Source organism: Balearica regulorum, chromosome 8, assembly GCF_011004875.1.
Source record: "Balearica regulorum gibbericeps isolate bBalReg1 chromosome 8, bBalReg1.pri, whole genome shotgun sequence".
Taxonomy (NCBI): Eukaryota; Metazoa; Chordata; class Aves; order Gruiformes; family Gruidae; genus Balearica; species Balearica regulorum.
In genome coordinates this window covers 30,188,048-30,213,024 of record NC_046191.1, presented here as the reverse complement: position 1 = coordinate 30,213,024, position 24,977 = coordinate 30,188,048, and the positions used below count along the sequence as shown (strand labels likewise).

The following is a 24,977-nucleotide window of genomic DNA, read 5'->3' as shown; positions in this document are numbered from 1 at the left end:
GCCAGATGTGGTGATGGTCCTTGTAACCAAACACCTTGCCCTAGCTCGCATTTTACACAGCCTTCTGAGCAAACGTTATGCACCATCTCCTGCACCTCTGGCCCAGAAAGACACTGCATTTCCATTATCCCGAGACTCAGACTAGCTGCATCTCTTTTTAGAGTCTCCTTCCATCCTCCAAATAGTGATAGCAGTTTTTAAATGTCCTCTCACGTTAAGGGTAGGCAGGAGGGAAGATGAAAGTTAGCAGCAGCAAAGCTCTCCGGATCCCACTGGCCAATAGTCCGTAGCTCCTACCGCTTCCCATCCAGCCAGTACTCCTCCCTGAAAATATAATCTGTGACTCTTTTTCTTGGCTAACTCAGTAAATCCTGTCCTTTCCCACTAGAGCATCTGCTCCTGGCATCCAACTCTACCTCTTGGCACGCAGCAAGGCTTCCCACCGCAGTGGCAGCACGTGCCGGGCCATGACCTCCGGAGGGTGGGAATAACACAGGGGGCTTTTGCTTCTGTGGGTCACCGTTCTGGTGAAAAGGAAGGCAAGCGCATCGTCATCTTCATCACACGCAAAGTAAGCGCGACCTGTTGCCTGCTAACAAGGTGCCAAGGCTGGCGAGGCAGTTCCAGAGTAGCTGGATGGCCAAGAGGAGGGTTATCCTCAAGGCCAGCGCAACACCCCGCGTCTGGCATGGCTACAGAGAAGCGGGTGAGTGTGAAAGGGCTGGAAACACGGGAGACGCAACGGTGGGTTAGAAGGTTTGGGGGACGGAGGAGGAACAGGATGGGGTAGGGGCAGGGATCCCAGATTTTGTCCACTTCAGATTGCTCCTGTTATTCTCTTTGTTGCTCAGCTATGGGTCCAAATTTAATGTCAGAAATAAATGAGGACTTTGAAATACAAAACAGGAGTGGTTTCTGTTCTTTGGCAGGCAACACAAAATGGGGTTTATCTGGTGCTGCCTGGAAGCTGTACTGGTACAAGGATTTTTCCTGCTCACCCTTCCTGCTTCTGCTTTCCCTCCCCTTGTGTCCCTCTTCCTCCCTTGCCTCTAGGTACACGCATCCCAAGACCACAGTTTTACAGTTTAGCTCTTTATTGTGACACAGAATTTTTCAGTGTGTTTTGGAAACTGCCCTTGTAGTAGAAAAATCTGCAGGGCAGACCAGAGAGACGGCTGCCGTCATCTGTGCCCTGCTGCGGGCTGACCTCTGCGCCCCACTGCCTCCAACTAGAGCTCATCAGAGATGACAACAGCAGGGACAGGCTTTCCCAACTCACTTCTCAGTAGCTTTCTAGGAGCTGATGGTTTGTCTTGTGTAAAATCCTCTTGGTGGAGAGGGAACGGTGATGACGAAGTCCTAGGAAGCCTTCCTCGCTGAGCAGGCTGGTCTACAGGGACAGGCCCCACAGCCAAGCCAAGTGGGTTGGCTTCAAGTGGTAAAGTCTGGCTCGAGGGGGCTCTTGCCCCTGAACTTGGAAGGGAAGTACAGCCTGGCAGCAGTCAGGGTGACTTGAGCCGACACGACCGGCAGCATGCCTTCCTGTAGTACCAGTGAGAGCACAGCTTCACCTTCAGCACCAGCACGCAGTTGGCCGTCGCTTTATCTTCACAGTCTTCTTCTGGGGAAGCAGGAGCATCCATAGAAGGGGTTAAAAAGGAGATGTGCTTCCCCAGCAGAGAGCTGGACAGAGCAAAGGGCTCCCAAGGGCTCCTCGCCCTCCCTGCCTGGCCAGACTTACCTGGTGCCTCTGTGGGGCACGGCTGGAGTTGGCACGTCTGCCTGGCTTCTGGTTTGGAAGTGGGGTCACAGCCCTGAGCCAGCGCTTCCCCCTGGTAACACTTCACCTCACGCAGTCGCACACCAGCACCACACGTCTTGCTGCACTGTCGGGATCAAGAGAGCAGAAAGAGATCATGAGAGACGTTCTTTTTTCTTTTTCTATAGTTCCCAAGTTTGTTCTTCTAGTGAGGCCTCCCGGTCCCTGCTTTGGAGACTGTTCTTAAGGAGGTTTGGGTCAAATCCCACAGTGATCTCAAACTTACGCTCCCCTTTTTTTGCTGAAGGAAAGCTTCCCTGAGCCAGGCTTGGGGCAGAGCAAAGGAGGAGTCTGCTTTCACCTCTTTAATGCAACCCAGAATTGTTTTTGCTTTGAGTGTTTATGCTGTGACAGAAGATGGAGAAAACGGCTGCTGCGAGCCAGGCCCAGCTTCCCCTGTCCTCCCGTGCCCTAAAAGCTCACCAGTTCAAATCAAAGGAAAGCAGGGAAAGACAGAACATTGACTCCTGGCAGAGGAGGGGACGCAGCTGCATTGCCTGCAGTGCAGTGCGCGCTCTTGCTTGAAGCAATAATCCACATGCTCTAAGGTTTTTTCCAGCTTGCGTGTGCCAGTTCCTCCACCTGCTACCTGGTCTGCAGAAGAGCAGAGCTCATGGTCCCATCCAGACCTAACGCGGCCCTCGGCAGAACAGGCTGCTAGAAACCCTCAGAGCAGGTCATGCTCCGCCAGCCTAGGTTAATGAGGTCTCCTCTCCCCCTTCTCCACCACCCTGAGCCCTACCTGAGACCAGGAGGTAGTGAACCACGTAGAACATGGCCTCTTGAAACAGGCAGCTTGCTCCTCAGGTTTCTGAGAGGCCTCACAGCGCTTCTCGGGGTACTCCCTGTACACGCCATTCTCCAGGCCCGCGCACAAGACAGCCCGGGTCTTCATCCCTCGCCCGCAGCTAGCATCACACTGGGAAAGAGAACGTAACAGCCAGGTAACAAATGATGTTTGTCCGCTGTAGAGCTTCAGGCTGCAGGTTAGATGGCATCCAGCTCAGAAGGTGCTTGATGCATGTGCTGACACCAGTCTAACGGAGGCAGTGCTGCCCAGGTCACAGCAGCAACGGGTGTCTGCAAAGGAGCTGAATTTCTGAGGGAGCGAGGACAGGAGCTGGGAATTAGTGTTTAGCCAGCACTGGGGATGGCAAATTCACCTTGGCTGGCCTCAAGAGCAGCTACCACAAGGGACCTGGAGCAGCCAAGGTAAGACTACAAAAGGCTGTTTCTCTCTTATTTTATGTGCATCTGTTCTCAAAAACCACACAGTGTATTCACGTAGCAACCTACATCTCTGAGTACTGACAAGCTTTGTGTGGGCCCAAGGGGACCGAACTGGTGCACTGCAGGTGCTTTGCATGGACAAGTACTGCTGAACCTGAAGCTACGCAGGCTTAGCTGGGAGCTCGATTTCTTACTCTAGCTCAGCTCTGCTCCCTGATGCCCATGGAGGCAGTTGCCAGTTTGAGATTTCACTGGTTTGTGGCCACCTTCACCACGGCAGGGCCAGCACAGCTGGCTTTGCATCCACCCTTAGTCATCCTGCAAAGTCAGAGCTGATGGACCAAGAGAACACGGCAAAGAAGCTGGCACACGTGAAGATGGGGAGCCCAGCTGGTCTTTCAGAGGTCAGGTGAGTTTAATAGCCTGGACGCAGCTGAAAAACTGCACTGCAGCATTGTTTGTGACCCACACCCCAGGCCAGAGAGCGGGACAGGGTTATGGGACTGCTGTAGGTTTAACCAGTTTGTGCTTGTTACCAGTGCTGGAGGGAGACTCAGCTGAATGTAGTCAACAGCTTTAAAGGGAAGCAAAATGAGAACAGAAGTTTAGCTGCGGTTGGAAGGGAGAGGGCTTGGCTGCTTCTCTGGTTTCCTAGAAATCATCTTCCTTACTGCCTTGTGAATCCCTATTTTGCTAAAGACTTTGAAGACAAAGCCCAAACCCCACAACTGACTCGACATGTTCCTTCTGGGTGCTCTTTGGACCAGCTTGTAACAGGAATCCCAGAGCCCCTAGGCCTTGAGCAAGAGAAGGGGGAGTACGTAGACTGGCAGAGACCGATTGCTTGGTAGAACAGGGCACCTGGACCATGCTTGCTGGACAACGAGTCCTGAGGCAAGTACACGGTCATGGCCTGGATGTGACTTCCAGGGCAGGGATCTGGGCTGTGATTCAAGTTTATCTCTGGCTATTATTTAATTAGAGATTACGCTGGCTTTGTTGGGGCTTTCTCTTTAGTAGTGGGACCAAAATCTTGGGGGGCTGAGTGCAGGTTCTGGACAAAGAGCTCCGCTGAGGTGTCTGCAACTGCCAGCTGGGAGCAAGAGGTGGGAGAGGATGGTTTCTTTAGGACACTGCTGCCCTCCAACGGAAGTCCATGGGAAGGCAGCAAATGCCACAAACTTTGCGGTGGTCTTTAGGGTATGGTTATTTATTGCTCCTTCCCTCTCTCTGGAAGGAGCTAGGATGAGGGTACAGCTCCTAAGTTGGAGGTCGTAGCATACAACCTTGCTCTGCCAAGGGAGCCAGGCTCTCACCATCTCCTGTGGGATATGGGGTGGGAAGGAGAGCTGAGGACACAGGGCTGGGTTTTACCTGGTCCCACTCCTGCTCCACCCAGTGTGCAGGGCAGTTCTTGTCTCCACATGGATGGACAGCCAGGGGCTTGGTGGCTGGGTCACACTGCGAGTCGGAGATCACCTTCCCCTCCAGGTTGCGACAGGCGATGAAGCGGCTCATGCGTCCCTCACCACACGAACCTGAGCACTTGGAGGAATAAAGGGCATTTAGACACAGCAAGAAGGTGAAGGGGTCACTGGGACTGTGGCACTGAATCCCAAGGGCCTTCAGAGGTACATCTGGTCTAGGGCTTCTATTCTCCAGGTGCTGTGAGCTTCCCAGATTATTGAATGGAGCTCACCTCACAGCTAATCAAGATGTAGTGTAATCAGGGAGTGTAGTGACAGGACAAGGGGTAATGGGTTTAAGCTGAAGGAGGGTCGATTTAGATCAGATGTTAGAAAGAAATTTTTACTGTTAGAGTGGAGAGGCACTGGAACAGGTTGCCCAGAGAGGTTGTGGATGTCCCATCCCTGGAAGTGTTTAAGACCAGGCTGGATGAGGCTTTGGGCAACGTGGTCTAGTGGAGGGTGTCCCTGCCTGCAGCAGGGGGGTTGGAACTAGATGATCTTTAAGGTCCCTTCCAACCCAAACCATTCTATGGTTCTATGATTCTATGATATGTACAGCATGGAGAGGCAAAAATACAGATTATTCTAGTTTCTTTAGCTTAGCAGGTGCCAGAAGAAAGCCAAAAGAGAGCAGTAGCATGACTGCCCACCTACTCCTTCCCACCAGCCCTGCAGCCCCAGCATTGGGTGTAAGGAGAAGCAGACGCTCCAGACTCACCGGGCCCCAATCCGAAGCAGTCCAGCGGCGGTCACAGGGCGGTCCTGTGCACACCTTCTCGCTGCTGGGCTTCCGCGACTCGTCGCAGAGGGGTGCTTCCACCGAGCAGCGCACCTCCCGCTTCATCGTCCCCTGCGTGCCACACCGGGCTGAACACTGCAATGGCCATAGAGAGTCAGGCCCGGGGCTTGGAAGCAGAGAACAAGGGGGACGAGCAAAGGCAGGGGAGGCAGCTATGCCTCCTCCTGTTTTCCTCCTGCTGCACTAGAGAAGAGGGGAAGGGCTCCAGCAAGGACAGAGAAAGGTGGGTCTGTCTCTGCTGCTTAATTACTTTGGGTCCTAATGCTCCAAGATGCTGGGGCCTGGACTGCCATTCAAAGTCACTGGGCAGCTCCGCTGTCCCAGTCCCAAGCAGGCCGTGGGAAGTCAATCAAAGGGATGTCAATTGGGTTTTGGCTCCTCTATGTCTCCATGCTGTTTTCCCATCTGCCCTTAGTTAAATCCTTGGGAAGAGGGAGGCAAAGCCTCTTGCTGACAGGGCTTTCATTTGGTCAACATCCTGCTTGAGAAGTGACCTTAGAAAAAATGTTTTGCAATGTCCTTGGTTTGCTGGGCAGTGCCAGAACAGGGGAGCGGTGGGTAGAGGCAGTCCTTGTTTCCCCGGGATGCAGCTGGCCAGGGGACGCCTCAGTCCCCAACATCAGCCAGCCCCCTTCCTCCAGGCCCCAGCCCAGCCCTGGCCGCTTACCTCTGGAAGCAAAGCTCCCCCACTGCCTACCTCGGACCACTCGGAGAGCTCCCACTGGGGCCCACAGGCCTTGTTCTTGCAGGCTTTCCTCTCCATGGGCCTGGCCAGCCCAGCTGACTCACAGAGGTCATCATAAACGGAGCTGTCAAAGCCCGGAGCCAACATCTTCCAGCAGCGCACGGTGCGGTACTGATAGCCCTCACCACAGGTTCTGGAACATTCGCTCCACCGGCTGGTCTCCCACCTCCACGAGCAGGCCCCAGGAGAGAAAGCACACAGGAAAATCCAGGTAAGGGGGACAAGGGATACGGGGAGGCTGGGGAGTGCCTGCGTGCCTGCGGCGCCCTCACCCAGGAGCTGCTGCTATCAACCTGCTCGGCACGTATGTATGTGTTAAGGCGATGCTGGTCTTGAAAGCCAACTTTGCCCTTAGCAGGCAATTTAGACAGCAAACTCCTTCCCTCTTTTTGCTTACGAGGGATACAAGGGCATAGTTGTTTAAGCCCAGAAATGGCTGTATACTTTGAGGAGGAAGTGATCCTTATAAAGATATGCTGTCCCCATGGACAGCAGATGTCATTTCCACTCACCTAGGCTGGCAATCTCTCCCTGCACAAAATTCGTGAGTAGGTTCTGGTCGGGTTAGGGCATCGCAGTACGTTTCATCCACTTCCACTCCATCGTACCGGACACACATTGCATAGGAGGTGCTGATACCTGCTGGGCAATCAAGACCCTCTCTTGGTCAGGCTCCATCAGAACCAAAAGCCTCCTCCCACCATGATTAAATTACTGGAGTGCTCACTGCATCTGAAACTCTACCTGCCATTTTAAAAAATACCAGTATTCTCTCCATCAACAGCCAAAAAAGACCTCAAATGATCAGTCACTTGAAGCCAAACCTACCTGAAGTGCACGTGGAGCTGCAGGGGGCATAAGCTGAGACTTTCCACCGATACATGTCAGCCAAGCTGATGTCATCATGGCCCAGGGGGCTCACATCAAACTCATTGCTGTGGAAAAAAGGAGGCGGCATGAGCTAAAAATGAAAAATTTCTGCAAACATATAGTGAAATTCCTCCTCACTGTCTTTGAAGATGGGAAGAAACCCAGTGTTTCTGCTCTCCATCTCCCCCTCCTTAGGCAAAATGGACCACTGATGAACAGAGAGTGTAAAGCCTTGATCCACCTCCTGAATTCAACTAGCAAGGCTGTGGATAGCTGTAGGATCAACATCCCTCTGAGAGGAGGCATCATTCATAGTGAGACTTGTCCAAATTATGGCCTTTCGACCATGCGGGTGCCCTCAGCCTCGGTTTGTACTATCACCTTGAAAGGTACAGCATTAGGTTGGAAAGGAGAGCTTGAGCAAGGTCCCTCTTATAATGTGGTGGGAAAGTTCACATGTGGCTTGCCAGAAATGTTTAAAAGTTGGCCCTCTGTTTCCTGCCAAATGTTTACTGAGGTTACAGAGGCATGTGTGCCCAGAAGAATGGGACAGAAGGGGCATGATGTGCTGGTCAATGTGTGTACGTGACGTGCTGTAGACTCCTGGCCTTCTTTACAATTGTATTAGCGTTGGCCTCCCAGGTCCTTCAGAACCCATTTAATTGGATCCCTTAGAGGGAGGTGGGAAGGGGGGCAAAATACATTCTGGGAGCTCTGTGTCAAGCCAGTTGTGCCAATCAGTCTTTGGAGGACACACCATTGGTCAAGCACCTACAGCAGCTGCATGGACAGACACTGGAGAATGAGGACATCAAGGACAGCAGTAAGACTACCAGAGGACTGGCCTGACCCTCCCTCCCCAGCTAACCACGCTCCTGTTTTGCCCAGGAAATCAAGTGCCACCTTTCAGTGCCAGGGGCTTGCAGAGGCTCTGCCTGGCTGATGTCCGCAGTTGTGCTGGCACCTAGCAGAGGGCTCTCCACAGATGCCATCACGCTGTAGTTGGCTGCTTCCCCATGACTCCCAGCAAATGCATCCACCTTCAAGTCCTCCAGTGAGTTCTTACGGGCCGGCGCTTTGTGGAGGCCCTGCGGCCACCGGGCAGCCGTCTCGGTCCATAGTCCTGCTGTGGAGTTCCTCGGGGCCAGCCTTGCTGCCAGGTGCTGCAGCTCCCTACAGAAGGCAGTGTTGTGCGGGTCTCGGTGACACAGTCGCCTGAAGAGACGAAGCCTGGAGGATGCCATGCGGCTGTTCTCCGAGAGCTCGGATCGCCTCATGCTGTAGGGTACAGCTGTGCTGATGGAAATTTGGTTGAACCTGAGAGCTGGCAGAAAAATACAGGGATGCTTTAATTATATTGGATGAGTTATACTTCAGCATGTGGTATTTAACAAGACAAAAAACATTGAGTATTTGGCCTCAAAATCATAAATTGCCACCAGGGTACACCAACAGGCCTTAATTGCCCTGATCAACCTTACACAAGCTCTCTGCCCGTGGCTCAGGAGCTCCATTTAAGCTCAGGCCTGGGCCTTCAGTCCAACGCTGCAGGTGTATTTGTCCCTGAACTGCTGTTTGGCTTTCCCAGCTTGACCTCAGATTTGACTTGTCACCTTGTTTTCACCTGCTGATGACTAGAGGGTTGCGAGGACCTGTTGCTGTCCCTGCCCTGCTTGCCAAGCTCGGGTGCTGTGGGACTGCCCTGCCTGAGAGGGCACTGCCAGATCCACATCGTGGCCACTCTCTCCCAGCTCCACTTCCCTACAGAGCTACTGGCTCTTGCTGCTCCCTGACAGTCTCCACCTCACTAATCATCGTTCCCTCCTGTCCGCTCTGCTGGTAAAAGCACCTTAGATTTCAAGAAGACCAGTGTGAGATGTCTGCTTTCAATGAGTAAAATGGGAGAGAAGGAAAAACAAAGCAACCAACCCAACTCTGTTTCTCCACCAACTGCTGCCGCTTTCTCCTCCTCTTCCTCTCCTGCTGTGTTTGCATGGTAGACCTGTCTTATCTGGAAGTCATACTTCTCCTTCTCTTCACCTTGTTCCCAGCCCCAGTCCTGAGTCTGTGTGGTGGAGTTGGTCTGGAAGAAGTGCGGATGACCAAAGCCTAAATCTTCGTGCCCTTCTCTTAGAGGAAGCTGTTCACTGGTGTCATCTGGTGACAGGGAGAGCCACGTGGCATTGAAGTCCTGGGCAGCTCTGGAGTTGGCTGGAATGGGATGGTTCTGGCTGGGCTCTGGGAGGTGTTGATAGAAAGGTCTGTCTACAGCAGGGGCTGTGGTTTGGAGAGGTGGTGTCCGTGGTACGGTGTAGTCATAAGTTATGTGTGGCATTTTCCCATTGAAGTTATAGTACTGGAGGCAACAGGAAAAGAAGGCAAAACCCTTTTTATTTTAAGGACATGTATTTCCCAGAGACTTCTTCTAGCCACATCCATTTTGTGATGGATGTTAAGAGAAGGCAGCATCCTCATAAATCAAAGAGGAAACCCCCTCCCAAGACAATATCTGGCTTCCTCAGCCGCCCACACACTCAAGTTTGGCTTGGGAACCAGGTTAACCTTCCCTTTACTGACGAAGGCTCACAATTTTGGGACACGCAAGGCAGGAAAGCCTAAAACTAGCTCACGTACCATGGCGTTCAGAGACTGGTTAGTGGGCCCATGAGCTATGATATACTCCAGCCCATCTGAGCTCAGGCTCGAGGGCCGCCGGTACTTGAAGATCGTGCCAGCTACCCTGAAGTTCTGGGGGTTATCAATGATGGAGTTGCCGTTGAAGAAGAAATGCCCAGATTCATCAGCGAGTGCTTTAAAGAGAGAGAAAAGGGACAAATAAAATACTTTGTGCAGAGCATTGGGGCTGCACGGGCACTGAGGAGAGCAAACAGCTCATGACCAAGAACAGCCTGGTAGAAAAAGAACTGCAGGCTCCAGCATTCATGTTCCACGAGGTCAGATCAGCAGTGTTCAATGCCTGCTGCTTTAATTTCCCTCTCCAACAAGAGCACAAACGTCTTCACAGCAGAGAGTGCCCATAGTGAGCTTGGTTTCCCAATGTGCCTCCTGCCCCTGACTGCTAGAGCTGTGGTAGCCTTGGTTTATGGAGAGATGAAGAGCCCCTGGAGGAAATGCTCACAGATAGTTCTTCCGCATCATGGATGGGAGTGAACAGAGCCCTCCGACCTCCTCACACCTCACCGGCAGCTGAACTGGGATCTCCACATCATCCGGTTCCGCTGCTTACCTAGGATGTTTTCTGTTTTCCTGCGCTCAATGATGAGGATGTCCGTGGCACCGGCAGGGATGTTGGTGATGAACACGTAACCTGAGGAACGGGAACAGAACAGAGGGTGAGGAAACCCCAAGGAGAGAATACAAAGGTCTAGGGAGGAAAAGCAGCTCATGGGACAAGTGTGTACGTAGGAGGGCAGCGCTGTCCTTCAGGGGCAGGACGCTAAGGATGTAAATGGATGTTGCATCAGTTTGTGAGCTCTAATCCCAGTTCCCCTGTGAGTCCCATTACAGATAACCGTTACAGGTCTCTCAGGCTCAATCTGAGCACTGCTCGGTTTGGAGTAAGGAAGGAACTGCACAAGTATAACCGTCTGGCTTTAGGTGTGTGGATCAATGTGCTCCCATGCTTTTTCTGGCAAGAGCACAGGAAAAGTGTACTAGTGATCAGGGCTGATGCTGAACAGAGGGTGGAAAAGACCATAGGTCCCCTCAGGTCCTGACTCAACAGAATTCGTCTCAGGAGTAGCATAAAAATTGACCTTTAAAGGGAGAGGAAATAAGGCAGCTCTTAAATTACGTGGTTTGGCAGACAGTCTTTCCTGCTAGAAATGGAGGTCTTGTCCGTTCTGTAAGATTTTATGAGGACTGGAACAGGAGGCCAAACTGTATCTGTACTGCTAGAGGGGCTAGAGGGGTTAGCGCTGTTACCCCTGCTCTGGAAAGGGACTTAGTGCTTTTCTAGTCTGGTGTCTGTAGAGAGCGAGGCAGGCTAGTGAAACAACAATGTGAAATGATGTTCCAAAGCATCCTCAAACCACAGTTAATTAATTGCTAATGAGCATACCACAGTCTATTCCTTCGGTGGGTAGAGGAATGGGCCATGAGGTTGCAAGGGCAGCCCAGTTTCAGAGGGACTGTCCCTCGGCTGTGCCAACCATAGGACTGGGGAAACCAGGAGACAAACAGGCTGAAAGAAACACCATTGACCCTCATCATAGGAGCTTAGGTTTCAAATGAATGTGTAGCACAAATAAAAGAAGATTCATTGATCTCTTCACATTATCTGAGGTGGGTAAGATGCCAAAATCAATAGGAACAAATAGATCCCCAGCTGCTTCCTATTGTAAAGAGGTGAAGGGAAACCTTACCAGCCTAATATACAGCACATCCAACCAATCTCTTCTGATGATTATTAAGTGAAAAAGGACAAAATACAGGCATTTAAGCAGGAGTGGCACTCTTCAGCTCTTTCCACCAAGCAGCTGGGAAACTCCTACCCGCATTCAAGCCAATCACCGTTCATGCCAGCTGGTGGTAAGAAGTAGCAGGTGAAGTCTCTGGACTGTGGTAGCAGGGAGTACCTATCTGTGAGATTGCCCTTCGGAAGCTGCCCGAGACACGGTGGCAAGTGCTGCCGTCCCCTCCACACACCCTGCATCTGTCCATCGTCCGGGGTGAGTACAGGCTCCCATCGCACCCAACTGGCTGCAAAGAATAAAACAAGAAAGGGTTTCCTGCAGCCAGCTTATCTCCACAGGTCAGGGTCTTTTCAAGAAAATGCTACTGCGCTCTTTTGGTGAGGTTTTTGGAGGGGATGTAGGGTAGCTTGGAGTGGAGTAATGAATTAATCCAACAGCAGCAGGAATTCGCTTGTGTAACCTGTGGCTATCTATCTATATCGTGCCCCTGAACGTGAGGCAGGGGCTCGTGCATGTAGGTGAATGGAGTTAAGGCTTGGGTAATCTGTTGCGGTTCCTTGTCTCTGCATTTAGGTCAGTTCTCCTCACTGATAGAGCAATGTACAACATCACTCTCCAGAAGATGCTGCATCAAAGGTAGTCCTGCCTGAGGTGCTAAGGTACCTCTCTGTAACACTACCTACAACCACCCTTCATCCTTGCTGTATGAGAGAAAAAAAAATCAAATGGAAGATTTTTTAATTTTTTTTTTAAATTGGGTTATTATATAAACAAACTTGCAATTCTAGTCTTCTCTGTGCTGGGAGGAAAGTGCTGTCACTCAGTGAGAACATGTCGATGTACACAACTCCTTTTGTGTGAACCTCTCTGCTCTCTTCTAGCCCCACAGACATTCAAGAGTGAATGTGATTACTCCACGCCAGGCCCCAGCTTCAATTCCCTGCTGGGACCCCGGCTTTGTGATGACCAGGAGGTCCAGCCATGGGCTCACACTCTCAATTTCTGTACTATTTCCTCCCAGAGCCTCACCTCACACTTCCCATTGATGCAGACCCCTTGATGGGTCCTGTCCTTGCAGGAGGTACCATCCTGTGCTCGGGCCATCAGCTGCCTCTCTCCGCTCCGGGTGGTGCATTGGAGGTCACACGGCTTGTTGGAGATACTGGTGTAGTCATCTGAAGGGACAGAAGCAGAAAGTCACCAGGCAGATCAAGGTGCTCAGAGATGGGCAGTGAGGAAGGGGACTCTCCTCTTATCCATACTGATGGTTTGTATGTTCTTGCTTCTTGAGATGAGACCCCAAGACTACAAATTTTGCAGTAGTAAAGGGGCCATGCCTAGTGGAAATGCTTCTTCCTGGCGCACCCTCTTCCCTGCCATACCCTCTCCCCTTTGCTGTGCCATCCCCTGTGCCAGACATGGGAGTCTGCATCAGCAGAACCCAGGCCACACATAAATCAAGCAAGACTTGTAAGAGGGGTACCGACTGTGTGGGGCTGTGGCCAGCTACACCCCATTCAGCTGAGCGACTGAAGCTAGAGGTGCAGACGTTCTATGTCCCCTCAGCAGCTAATGGAAAGAGAAAAACAGGAGGGTCCAGAAAGAGGGTAACATCTTAGGTGAGCTCAGTCTGGGCCTCGAGGGACAACTGGCAAGCCACGTGAAGCGTTCTGTCTGGCCTGTGCAGGAAACATATGGGCATCCTGTTCAGAACAACCCACCACCAACCCAGTGGGAAGCATGCTGGGTGAAAGAGGCAGCCAAAATGGTAGAAGGCACAAAGAGCGTGAACACCCACTCTGCCAAGATGACTGCTGGTTAGCCAAGACAACTCAGAGAAGCCTGTGTCCTGTCTGCCCACCAGTGCTTGCTGATGTAGGATCCAAAACAGGAGCAATGTGGTGAGAGAGGAGGCCTGGCTGGGTGGAGCGGTTCTGTGAAGAGACAGGGAACGATTTCTCCAAAGCAGGGAGCATAGGGAAGCACTTCCAGACCAGCCAGGAGCATCCATCCCTTGTCCCCTGGGGCCTTCCCCTTCTCCTATGTGAGAAGATCCTGTGGGTGTTTTCTCACCCTGATCCTTTGTGTGAAACTGTGAAAACCCACCTGGATAGAGCGGCATCCAGTGGTAATAGCGCTTCCCAAAGGCTTTGGCATTGAAACTGGAGCACTGCTGCTGTTTGAAGCTTGCTGTGTTGGCTGGGCAGGGCTATGGAGGGAATAAATGTGATCAAAAGCTCCCTACATCACAGCCATGGTTGTAACAGCTGCTTGTCCCTGCTGCATCCTTGGAGGATGAAAATGCCCTGTCCACCCTGGAAGGAATCAGTACTGGACCCTGAGGTGCCATAATACAGGCAGAAAGGCCAGGACTCCATCGCCAAGGGCACCTCAGACAACTCTGTTTAACAGTCTGGCAAAAATTACGTCCAGCGAAGGGAAAAGCATACTGGAAAAAAATTGTCCCTCCCACCACCCCACAACAAATATGTTTTTATATCCTTTTCCCACACCTCTCAGTCCCAGAGAGTAGAGCCCATCTCCCACGTCTTCAAAGGCACACCAGCAACCACTCCAGGAGTGGATTGTACCACCTGCCTGCACTCATCTGATGGACCGGTCGCACCCTGAGTGTTGGTGCTCATGCAGCTCCAAGTGTCACCCTGAAAGTCCAACATTCCCCCAGCAAGGACCAGTCAGTATTGGAAGTGGTTCTCACCTGCTGCTGGCACAGTTCGTAGTACTTGGCTTGACCAACACACATGGTGCTGTTTGTTCCCTGGGGCATCTGGAGCCTGCAAAGCAGAAAGAAAATGAGCTGGAGGTCTGTCAAGTACTAAGGTATTGAGGATGACAGGGAAGTCAGGCCTGACTTAATGGGGAGAAGCAAGGCAGGCATTTTATCAGAGCAAAGCTTTCTGGATCTAGACTAGCTAACACCTCCTCTGAAACACATTTTCAGTGCTTTTAGACTGTGATTTTAGTCTACTCTTGTTTTGGGGCAGGTTGAGCAGACAGGGAGCAACTGCAATATTACCACCACTGTGTCCCTTCACCTCTGAGCTCTAAAAGGGTTGTGTGACAAAAGGACAACAGACCGTGATGATCCACCACTCCCACGGAAGCACCCAGGATTTGCAGTGACCAGGGGAGTTGATTCCAGGATTCACTATGCGGTTGCGGTAGGCAGAGAGATGGCATCTCTCACGGGGACTGGCCACCTTAAAAGATTAGCAGGAAAGGCTCGGTGCAGATGATTGCCTAAAACCATGAGAATTTCTCAACGCTTGATGCTTTATCCATGGCTAGCTGGAGTTAGCATGCACTGTGTAATGAAGAACCCCATAGGCATGTTCAAGCTGGACTGGCTAGAGGTACTGCAGCTATCCCTCCAGCGCGATGCTTTATACTATGTAGGCAGAGCCTAAATTTGCACCAAAAGGCTTAAAAACTGCCATCCCTTTCAGCTGAAGCAGAGGCTGCTAGGAGACTCAGGCAGAAGTTGTTTCGTGGGTACACCTGTCTCACACTTAAGCTGTTCTCCTTGAAGCTGCAGAAACCTTTTGGCTGGCTTTTATGCTGGGCTTTTTTTTTGCTTTTTTTTTAATTCAGACTTGAAGCCTAGAATAAAATGCCACAGCAAAGCCCTCCCCTCCCCAGCTGTGGAGTCAAGGATAGAGCAGATGCCAAATGGAGAGAAAAAAATCTCTCTCTTGGCAGCAGGCAAAGGGCAGAAGGGCTGCTCTGGCTGCGTGGGGTGTGGGACAGCCCCAGGCTCCCTCCCGCCCTCTGTTTCCCACTGCTCTCCCATGATGGCCACGGTGTGCTGGGGAGGAGAAGCGGCGCCAGGGACACTGGCAAGCCTGGTTAGTGGGGAGGCCACGTCCAGATGGAAGGCACTGGAGCACATCTGGACCCTTGCCATGCTGTCAGCCAGGCCATGTAAAAGAAGTTTTCTGCTGCAGGAAGGAGAGTGAAGGCAGGGGGATGGGGGGGCCCCTAACTTGAGTTTTCTCCACTCAGGAGTGCATTCACGCAGAAGGGAAAGGGGCCAAGCATGGGGCGGGCAGCCCCCATGGGCTTGCTGTGCTGCAGGATGCTGGCGCTCATTAACATCTCAGGAGCCTGGAGCAGCAGTGAGGTGCCCGAGGAGGGCTTGGTGGCAAGGTGACCCAGAGGGGACGGTGGGAGTTCAGGCAGCTGAAGTTCCCCAGCTCTCCCCACTCCAACAAACCCTGTCCAACTGATACTAGGACTGCAGCAGATGTAGGGGACAAATGTGGCTGTAGGGGACAAATGGAGATACTGTCAGGTGACAGCCAGATAAATGACAGAGGGAAAAAGACTTGCAAGCTCTGCAGGGAATAAAAAGGGGAAATTGCTGAGACGTGGCTGAGCTGGCTGCTGCCAGGAGTAAATCAAGTCCCCATAAGGTGTCTGGGAAATGTACCCACATCCTCAGCACAGGAACTGGCTACAAATCAGGGTTCAGCTGGTCGGAGCAGCCACAGTAGGCTAGGGTGTGTGAAAGAGAGGGGAAGAGGAATTGAGCTAGACTTCTCCAGTCCACAACCCCATCATCTTCAAGTCTCCCACAGACCCCAAGAGGGGACCAGCCCCTTGCTCCCCATTGGATGAGCCAGGCCAAGTGGGTGACATGTTCAGGGTGCCAGTCCCCTGCCCCACTGCGGCGTGCTTCTCCCCACCACTGCCTGCTCACCGCCTACCCCATGGGTGGCAGCTGCCTTCCTTTCTGAGAGGCCACAGAAGAGGGAACAGCCAACTCTGCAAACCCAGGAGGTTTGGCCCCAAAATGCAGGTTGGGGGCACCCCATCTCCCCTCTGCCATTTGAGACCTGGCCAAGGGCTCGGGCTGGGACACGACTCACCTCTGTCGTAAGCAGTGTCTCTCCCGGGACATCACGCCTCCTCCACAGGACCGGGAACAGGTAGACCAGGAGCTCCACTCTCCCCACCACTTGGTGACTTCTTCATCCCAGGGGCCAGCTCCATCTGCTGCCTCACTACTGTCCTGACAAAAACAGAGCATGGTTAGCTGGAGAACCTGGCTCCTCACCACCCAGGGCAGAGAAGGGCCTTCCAAAGGCAGCTCTCCCAGGGACCAAGTCACCTGGATGCTTTCTAAATAGGCAGCACTGGGACAACTGTGGCAGGATCAGGCCCCTACGGGGCCACATCAGACTCACATGTCTCAAAATTCAAATTTCCCTCCAAGACTGAGTTATGCGTGGGAATGAGGATGCCTCTGGGATCTCATGACACGATGCAGAGAAGGGCTGTTGGGCTGGACATGTGTGATGGTAATGCCAGCTGCAGCCTGACCCCACAGTGCTGCTCCCAGCCCGGGTCAGATAGAACAGCAGATCACATATGCTGCCTGCCTGGGTCTGACGTGTGGCTGGGAGAGCAGAAGAAAAGCTGTGGTGCTTGGTACACATCTGTCAATCGCTGGAGCTGTATTTTAATGAATAGATTTCTCTTTGTGACCAGATCAACTCAGATCCAAGCTCCTCACCCTCCAACCCTCACAAAAGTAATTTTCAAGAGTGCTTTGGAACCAGGCTCTCCTACAATTGCTGTTGTCCCCTCTCCCCATCCACTCCGCTGTGCTCAGAAGAGGATTGCTCCCTCTCCCAACATGCCTTGCTGGGGCTGAGCCTTTAAATTTGGCAAACCTGAGCTCTTCTGGCCCCACTGTGGTTGTTGCAGCAGGCTGCTGTTGGCTGTGCCTCCACAATTCCCAGCAGGTAAGAGATTCTGTGTTTTGCCTGGTTTTTTTTCCCTTACAGTGTTTTCCTGCGTAGCGTCTGATGGCCTAAAAGCTCCCAGGGACTTTGGCAAACTAGTCTGTGCAAGAACTAATTTTCTGTTTATTGAAATACAGCTGTGAGTGGTGTTAAATGCAGCAACGAGTTTAACACGCGACAGTGATTGGAAGGGATTTATCCAGCTGAAAATGCTGACGCTGTTTCAGTATTAGTAGAAGAAAATGAATAATTTGTGTGGGCGTGAAGTCTGCTATGTTAAAGTAAAGGCTCAGGGAACTTGTATCAATCCTGCTATTACCAAAACTTGCAGGTTTGTGGCAGTGGCTGATAGTCCTGTTGTGAAAAACCAGTCTGCAAAGCTTAATTGATGGATGTGTAAAAAAACTCAGTAGGGTTTGCTCACCACTAAACATTCTCTGGTCACTATTTTGGTTGACTGTTTCTTGGCTTTATGCTCTTTCATGGTGTAATAAAGCCAAAGTGTTCTTCATCTTGTAGCGTAATTCCTGCCTGAGAACTTACTGTTGCCACAGTGTCTGCCAACAGAACATCCTCTGGGCAGAGGAGATGCAGCTGGTTTTATGCAAATATGCAAATGATTTTAAGTTGTAACAGCGTGGTTGAAATGCACATAGTGCCTTTTCTTGGTGACAGCCAGAGCATGTTGACAGTAACCTACTCCGTGTTACCTGATGCTTTACTCTCTAGTGATTACAATAGTTGATTTAGATAAGAATACAACAGAACTTTTTGCTGTACTTAGGTGTGCTGGCTGGAGTTGAATTGCCTGACAGGGACCACGTGTTGTGGCCAGCAGGTGAGTTGCTCAAGAGAAAAGCGAAATTTAAAAGAAACAGACATGTTGTCAAAAATACCTTTTTTTTTTCTCTTCTTCCAAATGATTATCTCAACCTATTTCCTATGAGAATTTTTGTCTGACTGTATATTATCAGACTGTAAATGGAAATGCTGACTACGTAGCTTCCACATTTACAAAGGAAAGAAACCGAAGGTCTCTTATTGTAAGGTATTTTCAGCTAAAATCTTTGCCTGACCCCTTCTATGCTTCTCTGTGATAAGCATCTCAAGGCCTGTGGAGGAAGAGCTCTTCACAACTGTCAAGGAGAATGCCAATGATTTATCCGGTATCTGTGCGGAGAGTTCAGCTCAATATAGCTTTTCCCATAGCTGAGGTAATAATCAAAGCTGGTGTCTTACCACTTCACTGAGTGGTTACATGAGGTGCATGGACTGCCTGGATGGAAGGCACGTGGGCCAAAAGCTGCAATATTTACGTAGCTTTTCCCCAGATGGCAATAAAAATCTGTGTAGCTGTAAACCTGCAAGATAGCCCTGCTCCAGCGATCTTACAATCCAAATAGGTGAGATGGGGCAGAAGGGAAACGAGCAAAGGGAAGTGAAATAGCCTGTTCTACTCACCTGCCCCTGGATATGAAAAAAACTTTGTTCTATTTGGAGTGGTGGAAAGCTGCAGGCTCCTTTTCAGGGTTACTGCTCTTGGGTGTTTTGCCTGGATGCAGGGAGACTTGGCATGTGGTAGCAGAGCTGAGGTTTGGGGAAGATCAGCATCTCTCCCTTTGTGCGCCTCTCTTCCAGTTAGACTAGGATGTGTTTCTGTGTTGTGACATTCAGGAATGACAGGAGCCCAAATGAAGATTTACTGAAGGATGCTAGTCAAAGAGACTTTTTTTTTTTTTAATAAAACGTGTTCCCCTACATCCATAAGCCCTGATCCCGCTTCCTCTCTGCACTAGAGGAATCAATCGCTTTTTAAGTAGATTGATTTGGTTCTCAGGTTTTCCATGACCAAGCTTCCTTGCCTAGGAGCATTTATTTTCTTGTGTAAGCAAGGACAATGCTGAGCTGTCCCCTTGGCCAGTGAGACTGCAGCTGAGTCCTACGCCTGGTGACATGGAGGGGGGACTTCAGGTACTTAGCGCTAGGGCAGCTGGTTCCAATCTGTGCTGAATTTATTATACTGTCAGAAATAAATCTGCATTAACCATGACACACAAATGGCTCTTGGTTTTAATTAGAGATACTTGCATTTTCCAAATTTCCAGATAATAAATTAAGGACTGTGGGACAGACTCCAGATTAGATTAGCTCCTAGCTTTAGTTTCCCAAGCCCGTCAGCAAATCCCAAGAGCTACCTTCCAGCTGAGTGAATTGCCCCCCGCATCCTCCTGGCAGAAGGAGAAATCAAAGGGACTTTACAACAACTCTTTTGCACTCTCCTGGTTATAGGAGATGCTGGAGCTGCTCTAATTTGCACTCTATTGCAGAACCACAGAAAAAGAGCAGGCTAGAAACACTGGAGCAGGAGATGCGCATAGGTTCAGCCTTTATAAGGCTGGCTTTGCCTGGGCTTGGGTGAGGGCTCTGCCTGAGGGAGGTAAGAGGGTCAGGTACAATTCCTTAGGTGATGAGGAATATAAGGCCTAGAATTTACATACATCTGTAGAAAATATAGACCATATTCCAGTTCAGCCAGGTGCTCTCCGCAAGAATTTCCCCTGAGGCATCTGTGGCTTGGCACAGGGTGATTATACAGCTGCAGTTCTTCCTCTCTGAGGCTAACAGAGTTATTTCTGTGCCTCTGCACCGGAGGCCATGCGACTGAGCAGGTGAGGGTTGCCCTCCTGTCCCCTCGTTGCGGGGACCAGAGCTCTGAACCCCAATCTGCAGGGAACTTTTCCAGGATAAAATACCCGTCTCCAGACTTGCCAGTATCAATGACAGAAACATCAGTCTCTAAGCCAGCATCACTGAAAGCTTTTTCTTGTCTAACCGAAGACCCAGCAGCTGTTTCCCTCCCCCCTGCCAAACAAAGGCTGCCACAAACAAAATGCTTCAGCCCTGCAAAGAAGGGTGGGCCTGGACTGACATCCTATCGGATTTCCAGGCAGTCTTTCTGAAGAGCTGAGAGGGATAAAATAAACTCTCCGCTGACTCTCTGTCATGCTCTGGATCAGCTCCGAGCTACGCTGTGTTTCCCAGAAACCTGGGAATAACTGCAATTACTGTGTCGGTGGCCCAGCCTCCCGTGTTGCTTATTGTTGTGCCTAATCTCAAGATTCATTAGAGCCTGGGTCCTGGAAAAAAGCTGTCTGGGAAGAGAGACCACAAACATGCCTGTCTAGTTTTCTTAATAGAGGAGCTTGTGGGAGGAAGGCCCTTGCTTGCAGCCTGGTATGCCTTAAGGGCTGGCCCACCACTGAAGGGCACAGTAGCTGTTGTAAACTGTTCTGCTCAACCCTGAGTTTCCAAGACTACTAGAAGCTGAAAATGAAAAAAAGCCTTCACAGACCTTTTCGAAGCCGTTTAACTGCATGTCCTCTACCAAAAAATTTCCACGATCCCTTTATTTAAGGGTTTCTCTCTACAGCAAACCATGCTACCTACTGAAATACTAAGTAGCTTCAGATGTCCTAATGCCTGGGACGGATGTCAGATTATTATCTGGAAACGAATGACCACATTCAACTCCCCGGGTCTGGGTTTCCCGTGTCATTCTCTGACTAAAGCTGTGGTGAAAGACTCTACCACAGCCCTGAAAAAAATAAAACAATAGCATTTGCAATTATGCCCTGATGTTTTACAAAAGAATTGGCATTTGTGTAAAGCTATTTCTCATCCTGTCATTGTTTTATCCTATTTGGGTAGACTAGTTTGTATGAGACATTCAATGTTGGAATCAGAGACAAAACCAAGTTTTTCCTTAGAAAAGTTGAAACAAGATATTTGAGGAGTTTTGCATGAGGGGAAGGTATCCTGAGGTAAAATGAGCAATGCAGGATAATTTTTACAGGATCAGGAAGAACACTAACCTGGGGAAAAATGGTAGCTTGCTAAAGATGTGATGTTGCAGCAGATAAGTAACAGAAATCTGGACGTATAATGAGGTGCAGATGAGAAGCAAATTAGAAAACCGGTGAACAGAAGCCAGTGGAGAACTATCAAGTACTGTTCATAATCCTGCCGTGACTGAAGGTTCACAGGCAAGCGCTGCACGTCATTACAACGTACTTGATCCAAGTCAGTGAGGTCATTCCCTTCAAGTGGGATAACGCGCTTACTTTGGGGCAAGCCGGAAGGACAGAAATCTGTGAAGGGGAACAAGGGAGGTAACAGGTAGCGTGCGTGAGAAGCATCTCTATCATTAGGTTTTTTGGAGGCATTGAATGCAGTTAGCCCCACATAGGGAGGAATTTGCTTACCCTATCTACAGATTGAGGCTTTCTGACACTTTTTTGTATAGTCACATAGTATACGGAAAACCGAGCAGCAAGAGGAATTGCAGGTTAATCCCCTAATGACCATTTTGTGCGCTGTCTTGCACCAGAGACACCAATCAACACTATCAAACCCATCTGCCAGGCAAACTCATAGCACGCAATCCTTGATCCGAGAACCCTGCAGGGATCTCCTGCAGTAAAGGAGTCCTCGGGGCAACAGTGCGGGTGTGTGTTTGTCCTGGGCAGGGCTGAGCAGCCCTCCTCCCAGCCCCGATGCCCTCCTCTTAGGTGCTGTACAAACGCAGCTGCTAGGCGCAGGGAGGACCACAAGCAGCCAAGGGTTGTGTACACGTGTTGATGCAGGAGTCCATCCAGGTCAGTCCTAAATGAAGGATTTCATATCTGTTTAACTTCACCCGGCTTGCTCTACCTGAAGCTTCTCTGTGACTTACCCCAACAGTTAAGGGATAAACAGAACAGGCAGCAGATCTGTGTGAAGGTAAAAACAAAGTGGAAATGAGAGACTTGAGCTTCAAAATGAAGATAACCCCAGAACAGGAGATGCTGCTGCTCCTCAGACCTGGGTTATCCACAGTAAAGCTGCGGTGTCTGGTCTTCTCTGTGTTTAAGATAGCTCATGTGAGATTGCTTCACCCCAGCCATGGAGTCTGGGGGTGCAAAACACAACCCAGAACCCTCTTCCTTTAGCAGAGCGGAAACCCTTTAGCAGCAAAGAAATCTAGCCGGGTTCCCCTTGGGGAAATGGAGCGCCGAGCCACAATGCACGCAGTGACCTGTGAAGGCAAGGGCACAGCCGGCGCCCTGCGAAGCTGGGATGTCTGCCTCCGCTGCTGCAATGACGGGGGCAATTCTCCCAGGCCGGGCCTGGGGAAGGAGAAGGGGACTGGCAGAGGGGTTTTGGTGCTGCTGTGAAACAAGTGCCACGAGGAGGGCCAGCCTGAGGAGGTCCTTTGTGGAGGACAGCAGAGATGAGGGGAATGTGGGGCTTCAATGCACCCCACAGCGGAGAAAGCAGCTGCCTAGGATGGCGGGAGAGAGCGGGAAGAGGAAAATCTGTTTGTTTTCAGCCCTAAACTGGAGTCAACCCTCTGGTAGGGATGAGCGTGGGAGGCAGCCTCGGCGAACCCCCAACAGGGAAAGGCCCTGCTCCCCCGCGGTCCTTCTGGTGATGCTGGGAAGCTCCCATAGACGTCCTCACCCCCACCCCTCCCGGCCTTTAGTGCCAGGCCGCTGGGGAGCGGGCAAAGCGTCTGGTCCTCGGGGTAAATGTGGGGGAGACACGACAGAACCCTCTTCTCGGGCACCTCAAGCCTGAAGGAGGGCGGCGGGGAGGACCCCCCAAGTCCAAGCTGTCCCCTGCAGGAACCAGAGACCTGCGGAGAAGGGCGAGAGACCGCCGCTCCCCTGTAGCGACCGCCCGCTCCCCAGGGCGGGCCGGGCCACCCTGCCCCGCGCAGGCCCGGGACGGCCGGGACCGGCCCCGCCAGCTCGGAGCGCCCCTCCTGGCCCCGGCCCCGGCGCGGCTCCCTGAGGGGAGGGAAGGAAGGAGGGGAGGCTCCGCCGCCGCGGGCCCACCCGCCGCCGCTTACCTTAGCGCCGAGGGGGGCGGCGGCGGCGCTGAGGAGGAGGAGGAGGAGAAGGCGGAGGCGGCGGGGAGCGGCGGCCATGCCGCGCTGCTGCTGCTGCTGCAGCCGCCGCGGAGGAGGCGGCGAGGCGGCCCACCAGCGGCCGGAGCAGGAGCAGCCGCCGCCGGAGCGCGGCCCGGCATGGCTGAGGGAGTTAATGACTTTACAACCTGCCGGGTGGCGGGCGGCGACCCGCGGCGCGGCCGCTCGGCGGGGGATGGGGATGGGATAGGGGGGCCGGGGGAGGGGGGGGGGGGCCGGGCGCTCCTCAGGCCCCGCCGCCCCGGGGCTCGGCCCCGCGTCCCGCCTGCGAGCTGTGGGGCAGGGGCGGGCAGCCTGAGCCTGCCCCCTCGTACCGCCCTGCCTGCGGCCGGTCCCAGCGCCCGGCCCTGCCTGAATTTCTCGCATCGCTTTTTGCAGCTGCCCTAGTAACCCCCCCGCGGCGGCGTGACACAGCGAGCGGGTCCCCGCTGAGCCACCCGGGCTCCCCCCCTGCAAAGCCCTGCCTCCCAAGCGAAGCTCTCCTTTGGTTTCCTCCTGCACAAAACTCATTTGCTACCCCGTTCATCTTTCCTGCATGCCTTTGGGTGGCCCTGGAGCGCTCTGTGCTGGGAAGGAAACGTCTCCCACGACATGGAGAGCTGCTCTTGCTGGCCGAGCGGATGAATCATGCCGGCATGGTGAGCAAGCCTGATGACCTGGTTCTTACTAAGAGAAGACTTAGTTGCCCGGAGGCCCTGGTTCTCAGCCGTGGTTTGTTAAGTCACATACCAAAGCCCAGCTTAAGTCCCACGTGAAAGTTGTTCTCCACCACCTCAGTTTGTGCATCCTGTCTTTATGCAGTAACTGCAAAAAGCGCACCGCAAAATGAGACCTCTTGAACCTACTCGCAGCAGTCTGCTCTCTGCTTGAGGCCTTCTCAGAAGATGCAATGGCACCTCAGAAGCCCCCATGAAGCTCTCTGAGACCTTCCGGGCTTAAAGAAATCTGTCGATCCCTGTCTGCAGGTGCTGCTTGCAGGCTGGCACCCTGAGATAGCCAACCGTGCAACTTAAGAGGAGTGAATTTGCTCGCTGGTACCTTCCCCCCTCCCTTCTGGACCCCCCCTCCATGCTGTGCTGGTGATCAGAAGGCAGCTCCTGGCAAGATGCTGCGAGTCTCTGTGCCCGCACACCTCAGCCCTGCCCGGAGCCCACGGACAGAGGCTGTGCAAAAATGGCATCAGGTGTCCCCAGCCTGGGGTGGGTGTCTGGGGAGCAGCGGTTTCTGCCTGCCAGATGTGCTGTAATTAGTGTGGGAAGGTGATCCGAGACCTCCGCACCTCTCTCCCATCAAGGGTTTCAGCCTGAAGGTGGAGGGAGGGGAGAGGAATGATGGGGGGTGTCAGCAGGGGGGAGCGCCTGGGGGCTCCTGATCAAAGCTGTTTGCTAGCAGGCAGGGGAAAGGGAAGGAGGGGGGCGACAGATAACGTGCTTGTGCCGTGAGCTGCCTTCTACAAAGGCAGGGGGGAAAAAAAAGCTTCAGAGTCAATTTTTGGCTTTTCCTGCCCTGCTGCAGCCCTGTGTAATGTTCCTCCGGAGCCAGCTCCTGCCCTGCAGATAAGCAAGGCCGAGGCTGCGCCTAAGAACAGGGGGGCTGGCTCCAGCTGAGCGAGGGAGTCTGTAGCAGTGCTGGTCTCACGGGAGTTTCAGCATGTCTGATCTCCTTCAGCCCCTCTCAAACCCAGCGTCTGAGCAGGAGCCCTGGGAGGCAGAAGCAGGCTGTTGATCGCCGCTCAGCATGAAGATGGTTTGGGGACGGGGATCCGCGTGCGATCTGTGCTAAGGGAGCGTGACGGGGCAAATCCAGGTGGCTGGGCGAGGGTCTGTCCTCCAGGGCCCCTCTGTGGCCCCTTTCTCCTGACCTTTCTTGCTAG

At 52.3% G+C, this 24,977-nt stretch overlaps 1 protein-coding gene across 7 annotated transcripts; it reads right to left on the bottom strand.

Moving 5' to 3' along the window:
• Positions 1-1,076: 1,076 nt before the first annotated feature.
• LOC104637402 (ADAMTS-like protein 2) lies at positions 1,077-23,365 on the bottom strand. 7 transcript variants are annotated; one of them, XM_075760398.1, is made up of 18 exons: positions 23,027-23,360; positions 16,258-16,395; positions 14,088-14,163; positions 13,475-13,577; positions 12,398-12,543; positions 11,531-11,654; positions 10,180-10,260; positions 9,567-9,742; positions 8,973-9,288; positions 7,836-8,256; positions 6,891-6,997; positions 6,575-6,704; positions 6,015-6,228; positions 5,237-5,392; positions 4,424-4,594; positions 2,562-2,738; positions 1,742-1,886; positions 1,077-1,621 (listed from the first exon to the last, which is right to left on the bottom strand). In XM_075760398.1, exons 1-18 carry the CDS (start codon positions 23,203-23,205, stop codon positions 1,503-1,505), a joined length of 2,979 nt encoding a protein of 992 aa, XP_075616513.1. In that variant the 5' UTR covers positions 23,206-23,360; the 3' UTR covers positions 1,077-1,502. The 7 variants fall into 7 exon arrangements, with proteins under 7 accessions (XP_075616513.1, XP_075616509.1, XP_075616512.1 ...); XM_075760394.1 differs by having other exon boundaries at positions 8,862-9,288; positions 23,027-23,357; XM_075760397.1 differs by having other exon boundaries at positions 8,862-9,288; positions 16,258-16,400; positions 23,027-23,356.
• Positions 23,366-24,977: the final 1,612 nt, after the last annotated feature.